Source organism: Bombina bombina, chromosome 12 (assembly GCF_027579735.1).
Source record: "Bombina bombina isolate aBomBom1 chromosome 12, aBomBom1.pri, whole genome shotgun sequence".
NCBI classification, from domain to species: domain Eukaryota; kingdom Metazoa; phylum Chordata; class Amphibia; order Anura; family Bombinatoridae; genus Bombina; species Bombina bombina.
This window is the reverse complement of record NC_069510.1, coordinates 142,558,707-142,573,455: the sequence shown is the minus strand read 5'-3', so window position 1 is coordinate 142,573,455 and position 14,749 is coordinate 142,558,707. Positions and strand designations below refer to the sequence as shown.

The 14,749-nt window shown below is 40.3% G+C and overlaps 1 protein-coding gene across 1 annotated transcript in view; it reads left to right on the top strand.

Annotated features, from left to right (window-relative positions):
* Nucleotides 1–14,749, top strand: part of PAPPA (pappalysin 1) — a 1,503,354-nt gene that overhangs the window by 206,715 nt on the left and 1,281,890 nt on the right. Inside the window, exon 2 of the mRNA XM_053695762.1 lies at nucleotides 4,038–5,094. Coding sequence (XP_053551737.1) covers nucleotides 4,038–5,094 — 1,057 coding nt within the window. The remainder of the gene's footprint in view (nucleotides 1–4,037; nucleotides 5,095–14,749) is intronic.

Genomic DNA, 14,749 nt, shown 5'->3' with positions numbered 1-14,749 from the left:
ATGTTTCCAATAGACACCACCACACGGGACTTATGGCAAACGATCCCTAAGGTGGAGGGAGCAGTTTCTACTTTAGCTAAGCGTACCACTATCCCGGTGGAGGATAGCTGTGCCTTTTCAGATCCAATGGATAAAAAGTTAGAGGGTTACCTTAAGAAAATGTTTGTTCAACAAGGTTTTATATTGCAACCCCTTGCATGCATTGCGCCTGTCACGGCTGCAGCAGCATTTTGGTTTGAGTCTCTGGAAGGGACACTTGAATCGGCTCCATTAGATGAGATTACACACAGGCTTAAAGCTCTTAAGTTAGCTAACTCATTTATTTCAGATGCCGTAGTACATTTAACTAAGCTTACGGCTAAGAATTCCGGATTCGCCATTCAGGCGCGCAGAGCACTGTGGCTAAAATCCTGGTTAGCTGACGTTACTTCTAAGTCTAAATTACTTAATATACCTTTCAAAGGGCAGACCTTATTCGGGCCCGGATTGAAAGAAATTATCGCTGACATTACAGGAGGTAAAGGCCATGCCCTGCCTCAAGACAGAGCCAAACCTAAGGCTAGACAATCTAATTTTCGTTCCTTTCGGAATTTCAAAGCAGGAGCAGCATCAACTTCCTCTGCTCCAAAACAAGAAGGATCTGTTGCTCGCTACAGACAAGGCTGGAGACCTAACCAGTCCTGGAACAAGGGCAAGCAGGCCAGGAAACCTGCTGGTGCCCCTAAAACAGCATGAATTGAGGGCCCCCGATCCGGGAACGGATCTAGTGGGGGGCAGACTTTCTCTCTTCGTACCTAGACGACATTCTGATACAAGCTTCAAGCTTTCAAACTGCCAAGTCTCATACAGAGTTAGTACTGGCATTTCTAAGGTCGCATGGATGGAAGGTGAACGAAAAGAAGAGTTCTCTCTTTCCACTCACAAGAGTTCCCTTCTTGGGGACTCTTATAGATTCTGTAGAAATGAAGATTTACCTGACAGAAGACAGGCTAACAAAGCTTCAAAATGCATGCCGTGTCCTTCATTCCATTCAACACCCGTCAGTAGCTCAATGCATGGAGGTGATCGGCTTAATGGTAGCAGCAATGGACATAGTACCCTTTGCACGCCTACATCTCAGACCGCTGCAATTGTGCATGCTAAGTCAGTGGAATGGGGATTACTCAGACTTGTCCCCTACTCTGAATCTGGATCAAGAGACCAGAAATTCTCTTCTATGGTGGCTTTCTCGGCCACATCTGTCCAGGGGGATGCCATTCAGCAGGCCGGACTGGACAATTGTAACAACAGACGCCAGCCTACTAGGTTGGGGCGCTGTCTGGAATTCTCTGAAGGCTCAGGGACAATGGAATCAGGAGGAGAGTCTCCTACCAATAAACATTCTGGAATTGAGAGCAGTTCTCAATGCCCTTCTGGCTTGGCCCCAGTTAACAACTCGGGGGTTCATCAGGTTTCAGTCGGACAACATCACGACTGTAGCTTACATCAACCATCAGGGAGGGACAAGAAGCTCCCTAGCAATGATGGAAGTATCAAAGATAATTCGCTGGGCAGAGTCTCACTCTTGCCACCTGTCAGCAATCCACATCCCGGGAGTGGAGAACTGGGAGGCGGATTCCTTAAGTCGTCAGACTTTTCATCCGGGGGAGTGGGAACTTCATCCGGAGGTCTTTGCCCAAATACTTCGACGTTGGGGCAAACCAGAGATAGATCTCATGGCGTCTCGACAGAACGCCAAGCTTCCTCGTTACGGGTCCAGATCCAGGGATCCGGGAGCGGTTCTGATAGATGCTTTGACAGCACCTTGGACCTTCGGGATGGCTTATGTGTTTCCACCCTTCCCGATGCTTCCTCGATTGATTGCCAGAATCAAACAGGAGAGAGCATCAGTGATTCTAATAGCGCCTGCATGGCCACGCAGGACTTGGTATGCAGATCTAGTGGACATGTCATCCTGTCCACCTTGGTCGCTACCTCTGAAACAGGACCTTCTGATCCAGGGTCCCTTCAAACATCAAAATCTAATTTCTCTGAAGCTGACTGCTTGGAAATTGAACGCTTGATTTTATCAAAACGTGGTTTTTCTGAGTCAGTTATTGATACCTTAATACAGGCTAGGAAGCCTGTTACCAGAAAGATTTACCATAAGATATGGCGCAAATACTTATATTGGTGCAAATCCAAGAGTTACTCATGGAGTAAGGTTAGGATTCCGAGGATATTGTCTTTTCTACAAGAAGGTTTAGAAAAGGGTTTATCCGCTAGTTCCTTAAAGGGACAGATTTCAGCTCTGTCCATTCTTTTACACAAACGTCTGTCAGAAGTTCCGGACGTTCAAGCTTTTTGTCAGGCTTTAGCTAGGATCAAGCCTGTGTTTAAAACTGTTGCTCCACCATGGAGTTTGAACTTAGTTCTTAATGTTTTACAGGGGGTTCCGTTTGAACCCCTTCATTCCATTGATATCAAGTTGTTATCTTGGAAAGTTCTGTTTTTAATGGCGAGTTCCTCGGCTCGAAGAGTCTCTGAGTTATCTGCCTTACATTGTGATTCTCCTTATCTGATTTTTCATTCAGACAAGGTAGTTCTGCGTACTAAACCTGGGTTCCTACCTAAGGTGGTCACTAACAGGAATATCAATCAAGAGATTGTGGTTCCATCTTTGTGTCCTAATCCTTCTTCGAAAAAGGAACGTCTGCTACACAATCTAGATGTAGTCCGTGCCCTGAAATTTTATCTACAGGCAACTAAGGATTTTCGACAAACGTCTTCCCTGTTTGTCGTTTATTCTGGTCAGAGGAGAGGTCAAAAAGCTTCGGCTACCTCTCTCTCCTTTTGGCTTCGTAGCATAATACGGTTAGCCTATGAGACTGCTGGACAGCAGCCTCCTGAAAGAATTACAGCACATTCTACTAGAGCTGTGGCTTCCACTTGGGCCTTTAAGAATGAGGCTTCTGTTGAACAGATTTGCAAGGCTGCAACTTGGTCTTCTCTTCATACTTTTTCCAAATTTTCCAAATTTGACACTTTTGCTTCTTCGGAGGCTGTTTTTGGGAGAAAGGTTCTTCAGGCAGTGGTTCCTTCCGTATAAAGAGCCTGCCTGTCCCTCCCGTCATCCGTGTACTTTAGCTTTGGTATTGGTATCCCATAAGTAATGGATGATCCGTGGACTGGATACACTTAACAAGAGAAAACATAATTTATGCTTACCTGATAAATTTATTTCTCTTGTAGTGTATCCAGTCCACGGCCCGCCCTGTCACTTTAAGGCAGGTAATTTTTCCATTAAACTACAGTCACCACTGCACCCTATGGTTTTCCTTTCTCTGCATGTTTTCGGTCGAATGACTGGTAATGGCAGTTAGGGGAGGAGCTATATAGCAGCTCTGCTGGGTGAATCCTCTTGCACTTCCTGTTGGGGAGGAGTTAATATCCCATAAGTAATGGATGATCCGTGGACTGGATACACTACAAGAGAAATAAATTTATAAGGTAAGCATAAATTATGTTTTTTTTTTTTTAAGTGCATTCATTAGCAGGGATTTTCCATGTAATAAAACTACTACATTAATCAGTGGTGTTGTGTTTTTCTTGTTGTTTCAGATCAAGCATAACTTTAAGCATAGATTTCAGCAACAGCCTAGGTTAGAGTTTCTAGAAAAGCTGTGTTATAAGTCTAAAGAATCCCAAAACCACCTAGGGACTACCCAAGATCATCATATAAACAAAGTACTATACATAACAAAATAGTATGAAAAATTGTTACAAGTTGTTAACTCCATTTTAATTAATGATTGCATAATTGCTAGAAAATGTTATTGTTTGCTGCCCATTGATTTAAACGCTATATGTTCCTTCCTATTTGTATTAAATCACTGTTTAATTGTTTAATTTCTCACTCAATCTTTTCCTTAAAGGTCTCTTTCAGACAAGAGTTTTTAACAAGTGTTTTATTGGCATGCTTCTTTTATTAAGTCTTCTTTTTGTGTAAATTATTCGATCATCTCATTTATACATTTCTTTTTTCTGGCGGCACATAGGACTTTATGACAAATGTCCTTACACTTCTCCTGATCGTGGATGGGTTCTTGGAATTGAGGCTTTAAGTGACCAGGGTACAAGAGACCCACGTTTTTTCTTCTCCTTGAAGACTGACCGCTCCTGGAAAGTAACAAATGTCACTGCTCACCGCAGCTACCTCCCAAACAAGTGGGTACATTTAGCTGTCACCTACAATAGTCGTATAATCAAACTGTATGTCAATGGGGCTCAAGTGGCAACAAGTAATGAACAAGTTGGGCCCATCTTCAGCTTGCAAACACATAAGTGCAAAGTTCTTATGCTTGGTGGAAATTCCCATAATCAAAATTTTCGTGGATACATAGAACAGTTTAGTCTTTGGAAAACTGCACGAACACAGGAAGAAATACTGGATGACATGGAACATGCTGTTCATGGACTGAGCACCTCTCTACCTCAACTTGTTCTTCAGGATAGCTTTGAGAATATGAAAAATCTGTGGTCTCCCATGAAAGATGGCAATATTCCAGAAATTGAGAATATTTACCATCATAGCTCATTATTGGATACTAATTTAGATCCTCCTTTATGTGGAGAAACCCTATGTGACAACATAGAAATTATAAATAGTTATAATAAATTATCACGTTTCCGAAAACCAAAAGTTGTAAGATACAGAGTGGTTAACATTTATGATAGCAACCATGAAAATCCAACTGTCACCAAAGATCAAATTGAACTTCAGCATCGAAAACTTAATGAAGCTTTTAGTCCATACAATATCACCTGGGAATTGGATCTATTAGAGATAAATAACTCTTTTATACGTCAGCGGCTTATCATTGCTAACTGTCACGTCAGCAAGATTGGAGATGAAAAGTGTGATCCTGAGTGCAACCATGTACTTACAGGCTTTGATGGAGGAGATTGCCGACGTATCAGTTATGGGTCTTCCTGGAAGAAAAAGATGAATGGTGTTTGTGACATGGATATGTATCTCTTAGATGCTGAAGATTGCTGTAACCCTAATATCACAGATGTCACAAAGACTTGCTTTGATCCTGAATCACCTCACAGGTAGGCAAGCATTGTTGTGTATACTTGAAAGGCATTGCTAATTTTTGTCTTCACTTTTACCCCTTAATATATCGGCTGGTTGTGACACAATTATTTGTTGTTTGGTTTTAAAGCCAAAATGAAAATGACTAGATCATTGATTCAGAATGTATGTGTTTGAGAAATAATTAATTTGGGCGACAGTATTTTGCAAGTTAGAAGTGAAGCTTTAGCTGTATTATGATGGTGATGTGTGAAATGTTTGATTTGGTCTGTGTATCCATTCTAATCCATTCATGTTCAAAAATATATGTCTGCATAATCTTGGTTACTTAATTAGATTTCTAGCTCTAAAGTATTATAAAACAAATGCTCTGGCAATAAGAAGTGAAGCAGACAGGACAGAGGTGAGGCTGTAAGAGTAGTGGTTAGAGGAATTACCTTGTTAAAGGACCAGTCAATACAGTAGATTTGCATTATCAACAAATGCATGATAAGAAGACAATGCAATAGCACTTAGTCTGAACTTCAAATGAGTAGTAGATTTTTTAAAAATAAATTTCAACGTTATGTCTATTTCCACTCCCCTGGGATCATGTAACAGAAACCAGCCAATCACAAATGCACGTATATGCTGGGAATTCTTGTGCATGCTCAGTAGGAGCTGGTGACTCAAAAAGTGTAAATATAAAAAGACTGCGCACATTTTGTTAATGTAAATAAATTGGAAAGTTGTTTAAAATTGCTGCTGTATCTGAATCATGAAGTTTAATTTTGACTTGAGTGTCCCTTTAACTGTAAATTAAGCAGTAAGCATAAAGGGTAGATGGAAATATGGGCCAAGCACAAATAAGACAGACATGGCAAGAGAAGAGATAGTCAAATCACAGTAACAGATGAGCAGAAAGTCTTAATAGATGCAGATACGGTGCAAGAGAAATCAGTTTCAACGTTGAGAGAAATAGAAATGTTATAAAATAAAGTATGTGTTAGGTGTAAGGAGCAGATAGTAAAAACATATGAGGATAAGAGTTACTTAGAGGTCAGATATGCTAAACTGGCAGGGTTATAGCTTGCAAACTCTAGGGGGCTAGAAATAATTGGATTTGAAGAATTATATGTTCCGCAGCAGGAGAGTCTAATTTATGAAACTAAAAAAGAAAACTGCCAGTAAATCATGAAATGATTCAGTAAGAGATCCATTCTTATCTCAAACCTTGGACTTTTTTTTTTAAATGGAATTGTCCTATTGCACCTCTCTGCTTTAAGTATTTCTTTCTCATTCTCCTGTTACAGGGGGCCTCCTTTTTTCCGTTTCTTAAAGTTGGCAAGAGCATTATTTAATCAGTGTACTCAGACAGACAGCCAATAACGGCTGGGCCTTTGTGATGTTGGATCCCGTGTGGGTTCAGCTCTTCGCAGCTGTTAGCTAGCAAGGCCGGTTGCTGACTACTGAGACATTCTTCATTGCCTCAGAAGGCATTTATTAATAGAAGAAAAACTACAGTACCGATTGGGAGATCATAAGACTAGTGAATTTGTTGCAAAAGAAAGTAAAGAAAAATTATCTCTGTATTAAACATTTTTTAACAACCCTTGTGTTTTCTTGCTGCATAGATAATGCATAATCAGAACGATTGTATGAGATACAAAAATTGAATGCATTTATAGTGAGAAATACATTTTAATCAAAGGAATAGGAATTGCTCAGTTATAATACTGTCATATATCACTTATATACAGAATATTGCACTATATAGTACTTTAGTTTGTATCATCCACTGTATAAAACGCCAATGTTTTTCTGATTCTAATACAACATACCATTTAAAACAACTTTCCAATTTACTTCTATTATCTATTTTGCTTTGTTGAAGAGAATACCAAAGTAGGCTCAGGAGCAGCAATGCACTACTGGGAGTTAAAAGCAGGGGCCCGATCCGATATGCAGCATCGCCCGCAAAAGCCGGCGACGTCAAATATTGCGCTGGTTTGGTATCCTATATACGGCGTAACTTAGAAGTTACGCTCGTATATTTCACCCTTCGGCCGTAGTTTTTTGGCCCATAGAGTGATATACCAAACCCGCGCAGTTTGGTATCCAATATACAGCGTAAGGACTTACGTGGCGAAAATGGAGAAATCTTACTCCATTTCACCTCGCCACAAAATGCAGGCGTAGTAAGCCTTATGCTGAGTATTGGAGCCGGGCCGTAACTCCCTAAACTACCTGCAAAATAAAACCTAACGCATGCGCAATGTCTATCTACCTGTCAACCGCAATCCCCCCCCGCAATACCTAATAAAGTGTTTAACCCCTAAACCGCCGCTCCCGGACCCCGCCGCCACCTATATTATATGTATTACCCCCTAATCTGACCCCCCTATACCGCCGCCAGCTACATTAAATGTATTACCCCTAATCTGAACCCCCTACACCGCCGCCAGCTACATTAAATGTATTACCCCCTAATCTGACCCCCCTACACCGCCACCACCTATATTAAATATAGTAACCCCTAATATGATCTCCCTACACCACGCCACCTATTTTAAATATAGTAACCCCTAATATGATCCCCCTACACCGCCGCCACCTATTTTAAATATAGTAACCCCTAATATGATCTCCCTACACCGCCGCCACCTATATTAACTCTATTACCCCCTAATATGATCCCCCTACACCGCTGCCACCTATATTAAATTTATTAACCCCTAATCTAATCCCCCTACACCGCCGCCACCTATATTAAATATATTAACCACTAAACCTAAGTCTAACCCTAACACCCCCTAACTTAATTATTATTTAAATAAATCTAAATAATATTAATATTAACTAAATTATTCCTATTTAAAACTAAATACTTACCTATAAAATAAAGCCTAAGATAGCTACAATATAATTAATAATTACATTGTAGCTATTTTAGGGTTTATATTTATTTTACAGGTAACTTTGTATTTATTTTAACTAGGTACAATAGCTATTAAATAGTTAATAACTATTTAATAGCTACCTAGTTAAAATAATTACCAAATTACCTGTAAAATAAATCCTAACCTAAGTTCCCATTACACCTAACACTACACTATCAATAAATTAATTAAATAAACTACAATTATCTCAACTAAAATACAATTAAATACAATAAACTATATTACAAAAAACCCCCACTAAATTACAAAAAATAAAAAAAGATTACAAGAATTTTAAGCTAATTACACCTAATCTACTAAATTACAAAAGTAATCAGCTCTATTACCAGCCCTTAAAAGGGCCTTTTGCGGGGCATTGCCCCAAAGTAATCAGCTCTTTTACCTGTAAAAAAAGAACAACCTCCCCATTACAACCTACCACCCACACACCCCTACTCTAAAACCCACCCGATCCCCCCTTAAAAAAAACCTAAGTCTAACACCCAAGTGGTCCTTACCTGTCCTGAAGATCGGCGGAGAAGGTCCTGTTCCAGGCGGTGAAGTCTTCTTCCAAGCAGCGACATCTTCTTCTTCCAGGAACCAGCCGGCGGGGCGGAGGAGTTGAAGACCGATGACCGCGGAGCTGAAGACTGTCCACTCTGGAACTGAAGATCGGCGACACTGGAACTGAAGACCGGAGCCATGGAGCGTGGAGGATCCTCTTCATACGATCTCCGCCGTACACTGAATAGGAATTCAAGGTATGCGATTAAAAATGGCGTCCCTTGAATTCCTATTGGCTGATTTGAGCCTTCAAATTCAAATCAGCCAATCGGATGAGAGCTACTGTAATTCTATTGGCTGATTTGAATAGCCAATAGAATTACAGTAGCACTCATCCGATTGGCTGATTTGAATTTGAACAGGCCCATTTATCAAGCTCCGTACGGAGCTTGAAGGGCCGTGTTTCTGTCGGATCAGGTCCGCAAGACCTTTGATAAATTGGGGCCATAGGCTCAAATCAGCCAATAGGAATTCAAGGGACGCCATTTTTAATCGCGTACCTTGAATTCCTATTCAGTGTATGGCGGAGATTGTATGAAGAGGGTCCTCCACGCTCCATGGCTCTGGTCTTCAGTTCCAGCGTCGCCGATCTTCAGTTCCAGAGTGGACGGTCTTCAGCTCCGCGGTCATCGGTCTTCAACTCCTCCGCTCCGCACCGGCTGGTTCCTGGACAAAGATGTCGCCGCTTGGAAGACAACTTCACCGCCTGGAACAGGACCTTCTCCGCCGGTCTTCAGGACAGGTAAGGACCACTTGCGTGTTAGACTTAGGTTTTTTTTAAGGGGGGATCGGATGGGTTTTAGAGTAGGGGTGTGTGGGTGGTGGGTTGTAATGGGGGGGGGGTTGTTCATTTTTTTTTTTTACAGGTAAAAGAGCTGATTACTTTGGGGCAATGCCCCGCAAAAGGCCCTTTTAAGGGCTGGTAATAGAGCTGATTACTTTTTTAATTTAGTTTAGGGTATGGAAATTTTATTATTTTGGGTGGCTTTTTTATTTTATTAGGGGGCTTAGATTAGGTGTAATTAGCTTAAAATTCTTGTAATCTTTTTTTATTTTTTGTAATTTAGTGGGGTTTTTTTGTAATATAGTTTAATGTATTTAATTGTATTTTAGTTGAGATAATTGTAGTTTAATTAATTTATTGATAGTGTAGTGTTAGGTATAATGGTAACTTAGGTTAGGATTTATTTTACAGTTAATTTGGTAATTATTTTAACTAGGTAGCTATTAAATAGTTATTAACTATTTAATAGCTATTGTACCTAGTTAAAATAAATACAGTTACCTGTAAAATAAATATAAACCCTAAAATAGCTACAATGTAATTATTAATTATATTGTAGCTATCTTAGGGTTTATTTTATAGGTAAGTATTTAGTTTTAAATAGGAATAATTTAGTTAATAATATTAATATTATTTAGATGTATTTAAATAATAATTAAGTTAGGGGGTGTTAGGGTTAGACTTAGGTTTAATGGTTAATATATTTAATATAGGTGGCTGCGGTGTAGGGGGATCATATTAAGGGTTAATATAGGTGGCTGCGGTGTAGGGGGCTCAGATTAGGGGTTACTATATTTAAAATAGGTGGCGGCGGTGTAGGGAGATCATATTAGGGGCTACTATATTTAAAATAGGTGGCGGCGGTGTAGGGAGATCATATTAGGGGTTACTATATTTAAAATAGGTGGCGGCGGTGTAGGGAGATCATATTAGGGGTTACTATATTTAAAATAGGTGCCGGCGTTGTAGGGCGATCATATTAGGGGTTACTATATTTAATATAGGTGGCGGCGGTGTAGGGAGATCATATTAGGGGTTACTATATTTAAAATAGGTGGCGGCAGTGTAGGGGGATCATATTAGGGGTTACTATATTTAAAATAGGTGGCGGTGGTGTAGGGAGATCATATTAGGGGTTACTATATTTAAAATAGGTGCCGGCGTTGTAGGGCGGTCATATTAGGGGTTACTATATTTAAAATAGGTGGCGGCGGTGTAGGGAGATCATATTAGGGGTTACTATATTTAAAATAGGTGGCAGCGGTGTAGGGAGATCATATTAGGGGTTACTATATTTAAAATAGGTGGCGGCGGTGTAGGGGGATCATATTAGGGGTTACTATATTTAAAATAGGTGGCGGCGGTGTAGGGAGATCATATTAGAGGTTACTATATTTAAAATAGGTGGCTGCGGTGTAGGGGGATCATATTAGGGGTTACTATATTTAAAATAGGTGGCGGCGTTGTAGAGGGATCAGATTAGGGGGTAATATATTTAATGTAGCTGGCGGCGGTGTAGGGGGATCAGATTAGGGGGTTATACATTTAATGTAGCTGGCGGTGGTGTAGGGGGATCAGATTAGGGGGTAATACATTTAATATAGCTGGCGGCGGTGTAGGGGGGTCAGATTAGGGGGTAATACATATAATATAGGTAGTGGCGGGGTCCGGGAGAGGCGGTTTAGGGGTTAATATATTTATTATTAGGAGTGAGAGAGGGGATTGCGGATAGAGGGGTATACGTGTCGGGATGATGTTTGGGAGGCGTGTTAGACAGTAACGGGAGATTTTATACTTTAGTTAGTTTTTTTATGCGGCGGCAGTTTCTAAAGTGCCGTAAGTCACTGGCGACTCCAGAAATTTGTACTTACGCTTATTTCTGGACATTGCTAGTTTGTCAGACTTACGGCACTTTAGCAACTGTCGGCGCCGTATATGTGATAGCTCGATGTGCAAGGTCAAACTACGGGCGGCGCTGGTTTCCACACTTGCGCCGAAACCTGCGCCATATATCGGATTGCGCCCCTGATTGGTAGATGCACATACTATATGCCTCTATTCATTGGCTCACCTAATGTGTTCAACCCCCAAGTAGTGCATTGCTGCAAACAATACCAAGAGAACAAAGCAAATTTAATAATATAAGTAAGTTAGAAAGTTGTTTTGAGTTGAATGCTTTATCTTAATCATGAAATAAATTTTTGGGGTTTTACATCCCTTTAAAGCTCAAACTTGAATGTTAACATTACATGTGTGGCACAACTGGAAAACTCTATTACTGATTTACTGCTCAAATGTGTCTTTAACCTTAAACCATCATGCTTTTTTTCATAAACTGATGTATGATTTGATAGTCTGTGTGTGTTCTATTTTAGATCCTTGCATATTCTAAAGAAAGCTAAATTAAGACAATGCTATATAATTTTCTTTTATCTTAAGCACAAAATTATTTGAATAATTTAATGTAAATGTATTTAATGTTTTACAATAAACATTGAAACATTTTATTTAAAGCTAATTTTATCTGAAACCAGACTTAAAGTGATGGTAAATACTAGCGTGTTTGAAACGTTAGGATTTACCAGTGTTACAAATAAATGGGACTTGTTAATCACAAAGTATAAACAAAAAAACTTCACGCTGAAAGTTCCTTTATATGCAGCAAATTTATGGCGAGCTGAGTGGCTCTGGCTGCCCACGGCAAAACAAATTTTTTTTTCAAATGAATGTGACGTTTCTACCTCTTAGCCAATAGCTGTACAGGACAATTGGCATTATGCCGGACGGCTATCACGCTATTGGCTAAGAGAGGGAAAAAGCGTTTTGCCGTGGGCAGCCGGAGCCACTCAGTTCGGCATAAACTCACTTCAAGTAAAGGATATTTCTGCATGAGGGTTTTATTTACTTCATGACTGAAATTCCCCTTTATTTGTAGCACTGGTAAATCCTAACATTTCACAAACCATCACTTAAAATTTTAGCTAGGTGGTCAGTAAAATCAGCTGGGTGGTGCACCCATTAAAAAGGTTGTGGGGAGAACACTGCTTTTACTTTAAGCATTCATAATTACATTCCAATTTCTGGAAGTACACTGCAAATATTATTGATTTATAATAATTTTATTTTTGCTTTGCCATTTCTTTCATAAGGTGGTGAGAGTCCACAAGACATCACATGTGGGATTAAACTCCAGTCCACTAGGAAGCAGGCAAAAAATACCTAATATACTACTTCTTCTTCTACTTTTTTTTGGCTTCAAATGACAATGGGAAAATTTGAGGTGCTCAAGATTCATCTTTGACAAGGGTTTTCTTTCTAATGGCAGTGAGTGTCCAGAAATTCATCATAACCTATGGGAAATACTTCATGTGGCCAACAGGAGGAGGCAAAGACACCCCAAACAAAGGCATTAAATATCTCTCCCATTTCCCCTACCCTGGAAGTTGGCAGAGAGAAGAGCTCTGCTGAAGATTCAATTCTGATTGCTCTCAATGGATTGTTTTCTGCAAGATAAGGCAGGGGAGGTGATGTTAGCCATGTTTGAGTTTTGGTGTCTCTTAGCCTCTGGTGGTCGTAAGGAAGTTCCCATGCCTCCTTCCAGATACATAGGCTGTCCTCCCTTTACAGAGAAACAGTGTTAGTTACATTGATTCCTTTCTGTCTTACAGATCCCATGCTGTACCAAGACATCTGACAGTGTAAGTATCTTATTTCCCCCTTTTCCACTAATGGTTTGTTGCCTAATTCCTGGGATCCTTACTGCCTCTGGGCTCTGGATTAGGGTAAGGGTCTATATATATATATATATATATATATATATATATATATATATATATATATTCATTTATTTCACTGATCTAAGGGGCCTCTAGTAGGGGTCAGCAGTTAAGTTTTAGAGAAGTTATGAGGTTTACTACAAGCGGCATTGGGTCCTCTTACTCTACTTGCCATACAGACTCGGTGCACGCTAGCTAGGTCTGAGACCCCGGTGGGGCTCTTATGCTTATAGCAAAGGCAACAGCCTCTTTTTGGTTCGCTACTAGGGTAGCATGGACTATGGATGCATTTTACACAGTTACTTTCTCATTTAACTGCGTAGCGCTTCCGCTGTATTTAGTTTAGCAATGCATAGTTCATACTTGGTCGGGCTAAGGCATATACATGCTGCACTGATGGGCTTACCCCATAATGCCTCTGATTTTGGTGCCACTCCACTCCCGCCTCACTTTCACTTTGCGTGACTCTCCACAGTCTCGGATCAGCAACGGAGCAGTGAGGGCCTCTCCAGGAGGTGGTGAGACTTCCAAAAACAGAGAGATTGTTAAGAGAGGCTGAATTGGATTTTTTATTACATATATATTTGGTCAAGCCTTTTACTATATAATTTTAATAGAGAAAGGGGCATAATGGAGGACTCTGTTTCAGTATTGGGGTAGGAAGATGTCTGCCCTGCTACATTATTTGAAGCAAATAAATGCATACTTTGTAAGTTGAACACAATTTAACCTCCTGCTCAATTGTGTAACCCCTGCCTTACTTCTGTTCTGTAGTCTTATACTGGAGGTACTAATGCTATCTACCCCTGTGCTATCTACCCCTACTCAATCTAATGTTGGTTGCTCTGCGGCCTCACAAATATCTTTTTGCCCTGACATGCCTGTATTGCAACCCCAGACTATTGCTACTCTCCCTTCACATGCGGTATCCTGCGACCACGTCCCTCAGTCGTCATCAAGGATAGGTATTTTTTCCACATAATTTGCATCCCAACTACACTCTGCTGTATCTGCTGTCTTGAATGCGATGCCACTTGCAGGAAAAAGAAAGAGAAAGGTGGAAACATTTTTTTTCTGATTCTAGGACCATCAGTCCTATGGAACCTGCAGCAGTCAGATATGGTATTTAAACTTAAGTTAAAGACCCCTGAATAGTTTCCAGTAAAGGAAAGAGGACATTATATCAAAGGAATGGGAAAATCTGGCATTCACATTTTTCCTTCTCCAATTTTCAAGAACATGTTTTTGGTCCCAGACAACCATGTGGAAATGTGGAATAATGTTCCTAAAGTGGGTGGTGCCATTTCCAATAAATGCACTACTATTCCTCTTGAGTATAGTGCATCCTTTAAGGACCCCATGGATAGAAAATTGGAGGGTTGTCTGAGAAGGATTTTTCTACAGACAGTTTTTCTTTTCCAGCCTGCTATAGGTATTGCTGCAGCGTTTGGGGTGGCCACCTTTTCGTTTGACACCTTGTCTGATTTGACTTTGGTGGAATCTTCCTTAGAGAACATTCAGGACTGCGTTCAGGCCTTAAAGTAACAGTCAACACCAGAATTTTTGTTGTTCTAAAAAAAAGAGAATCCCTTTATTACCCATTCACCAGTTTTGCATAACCAGCACTGTT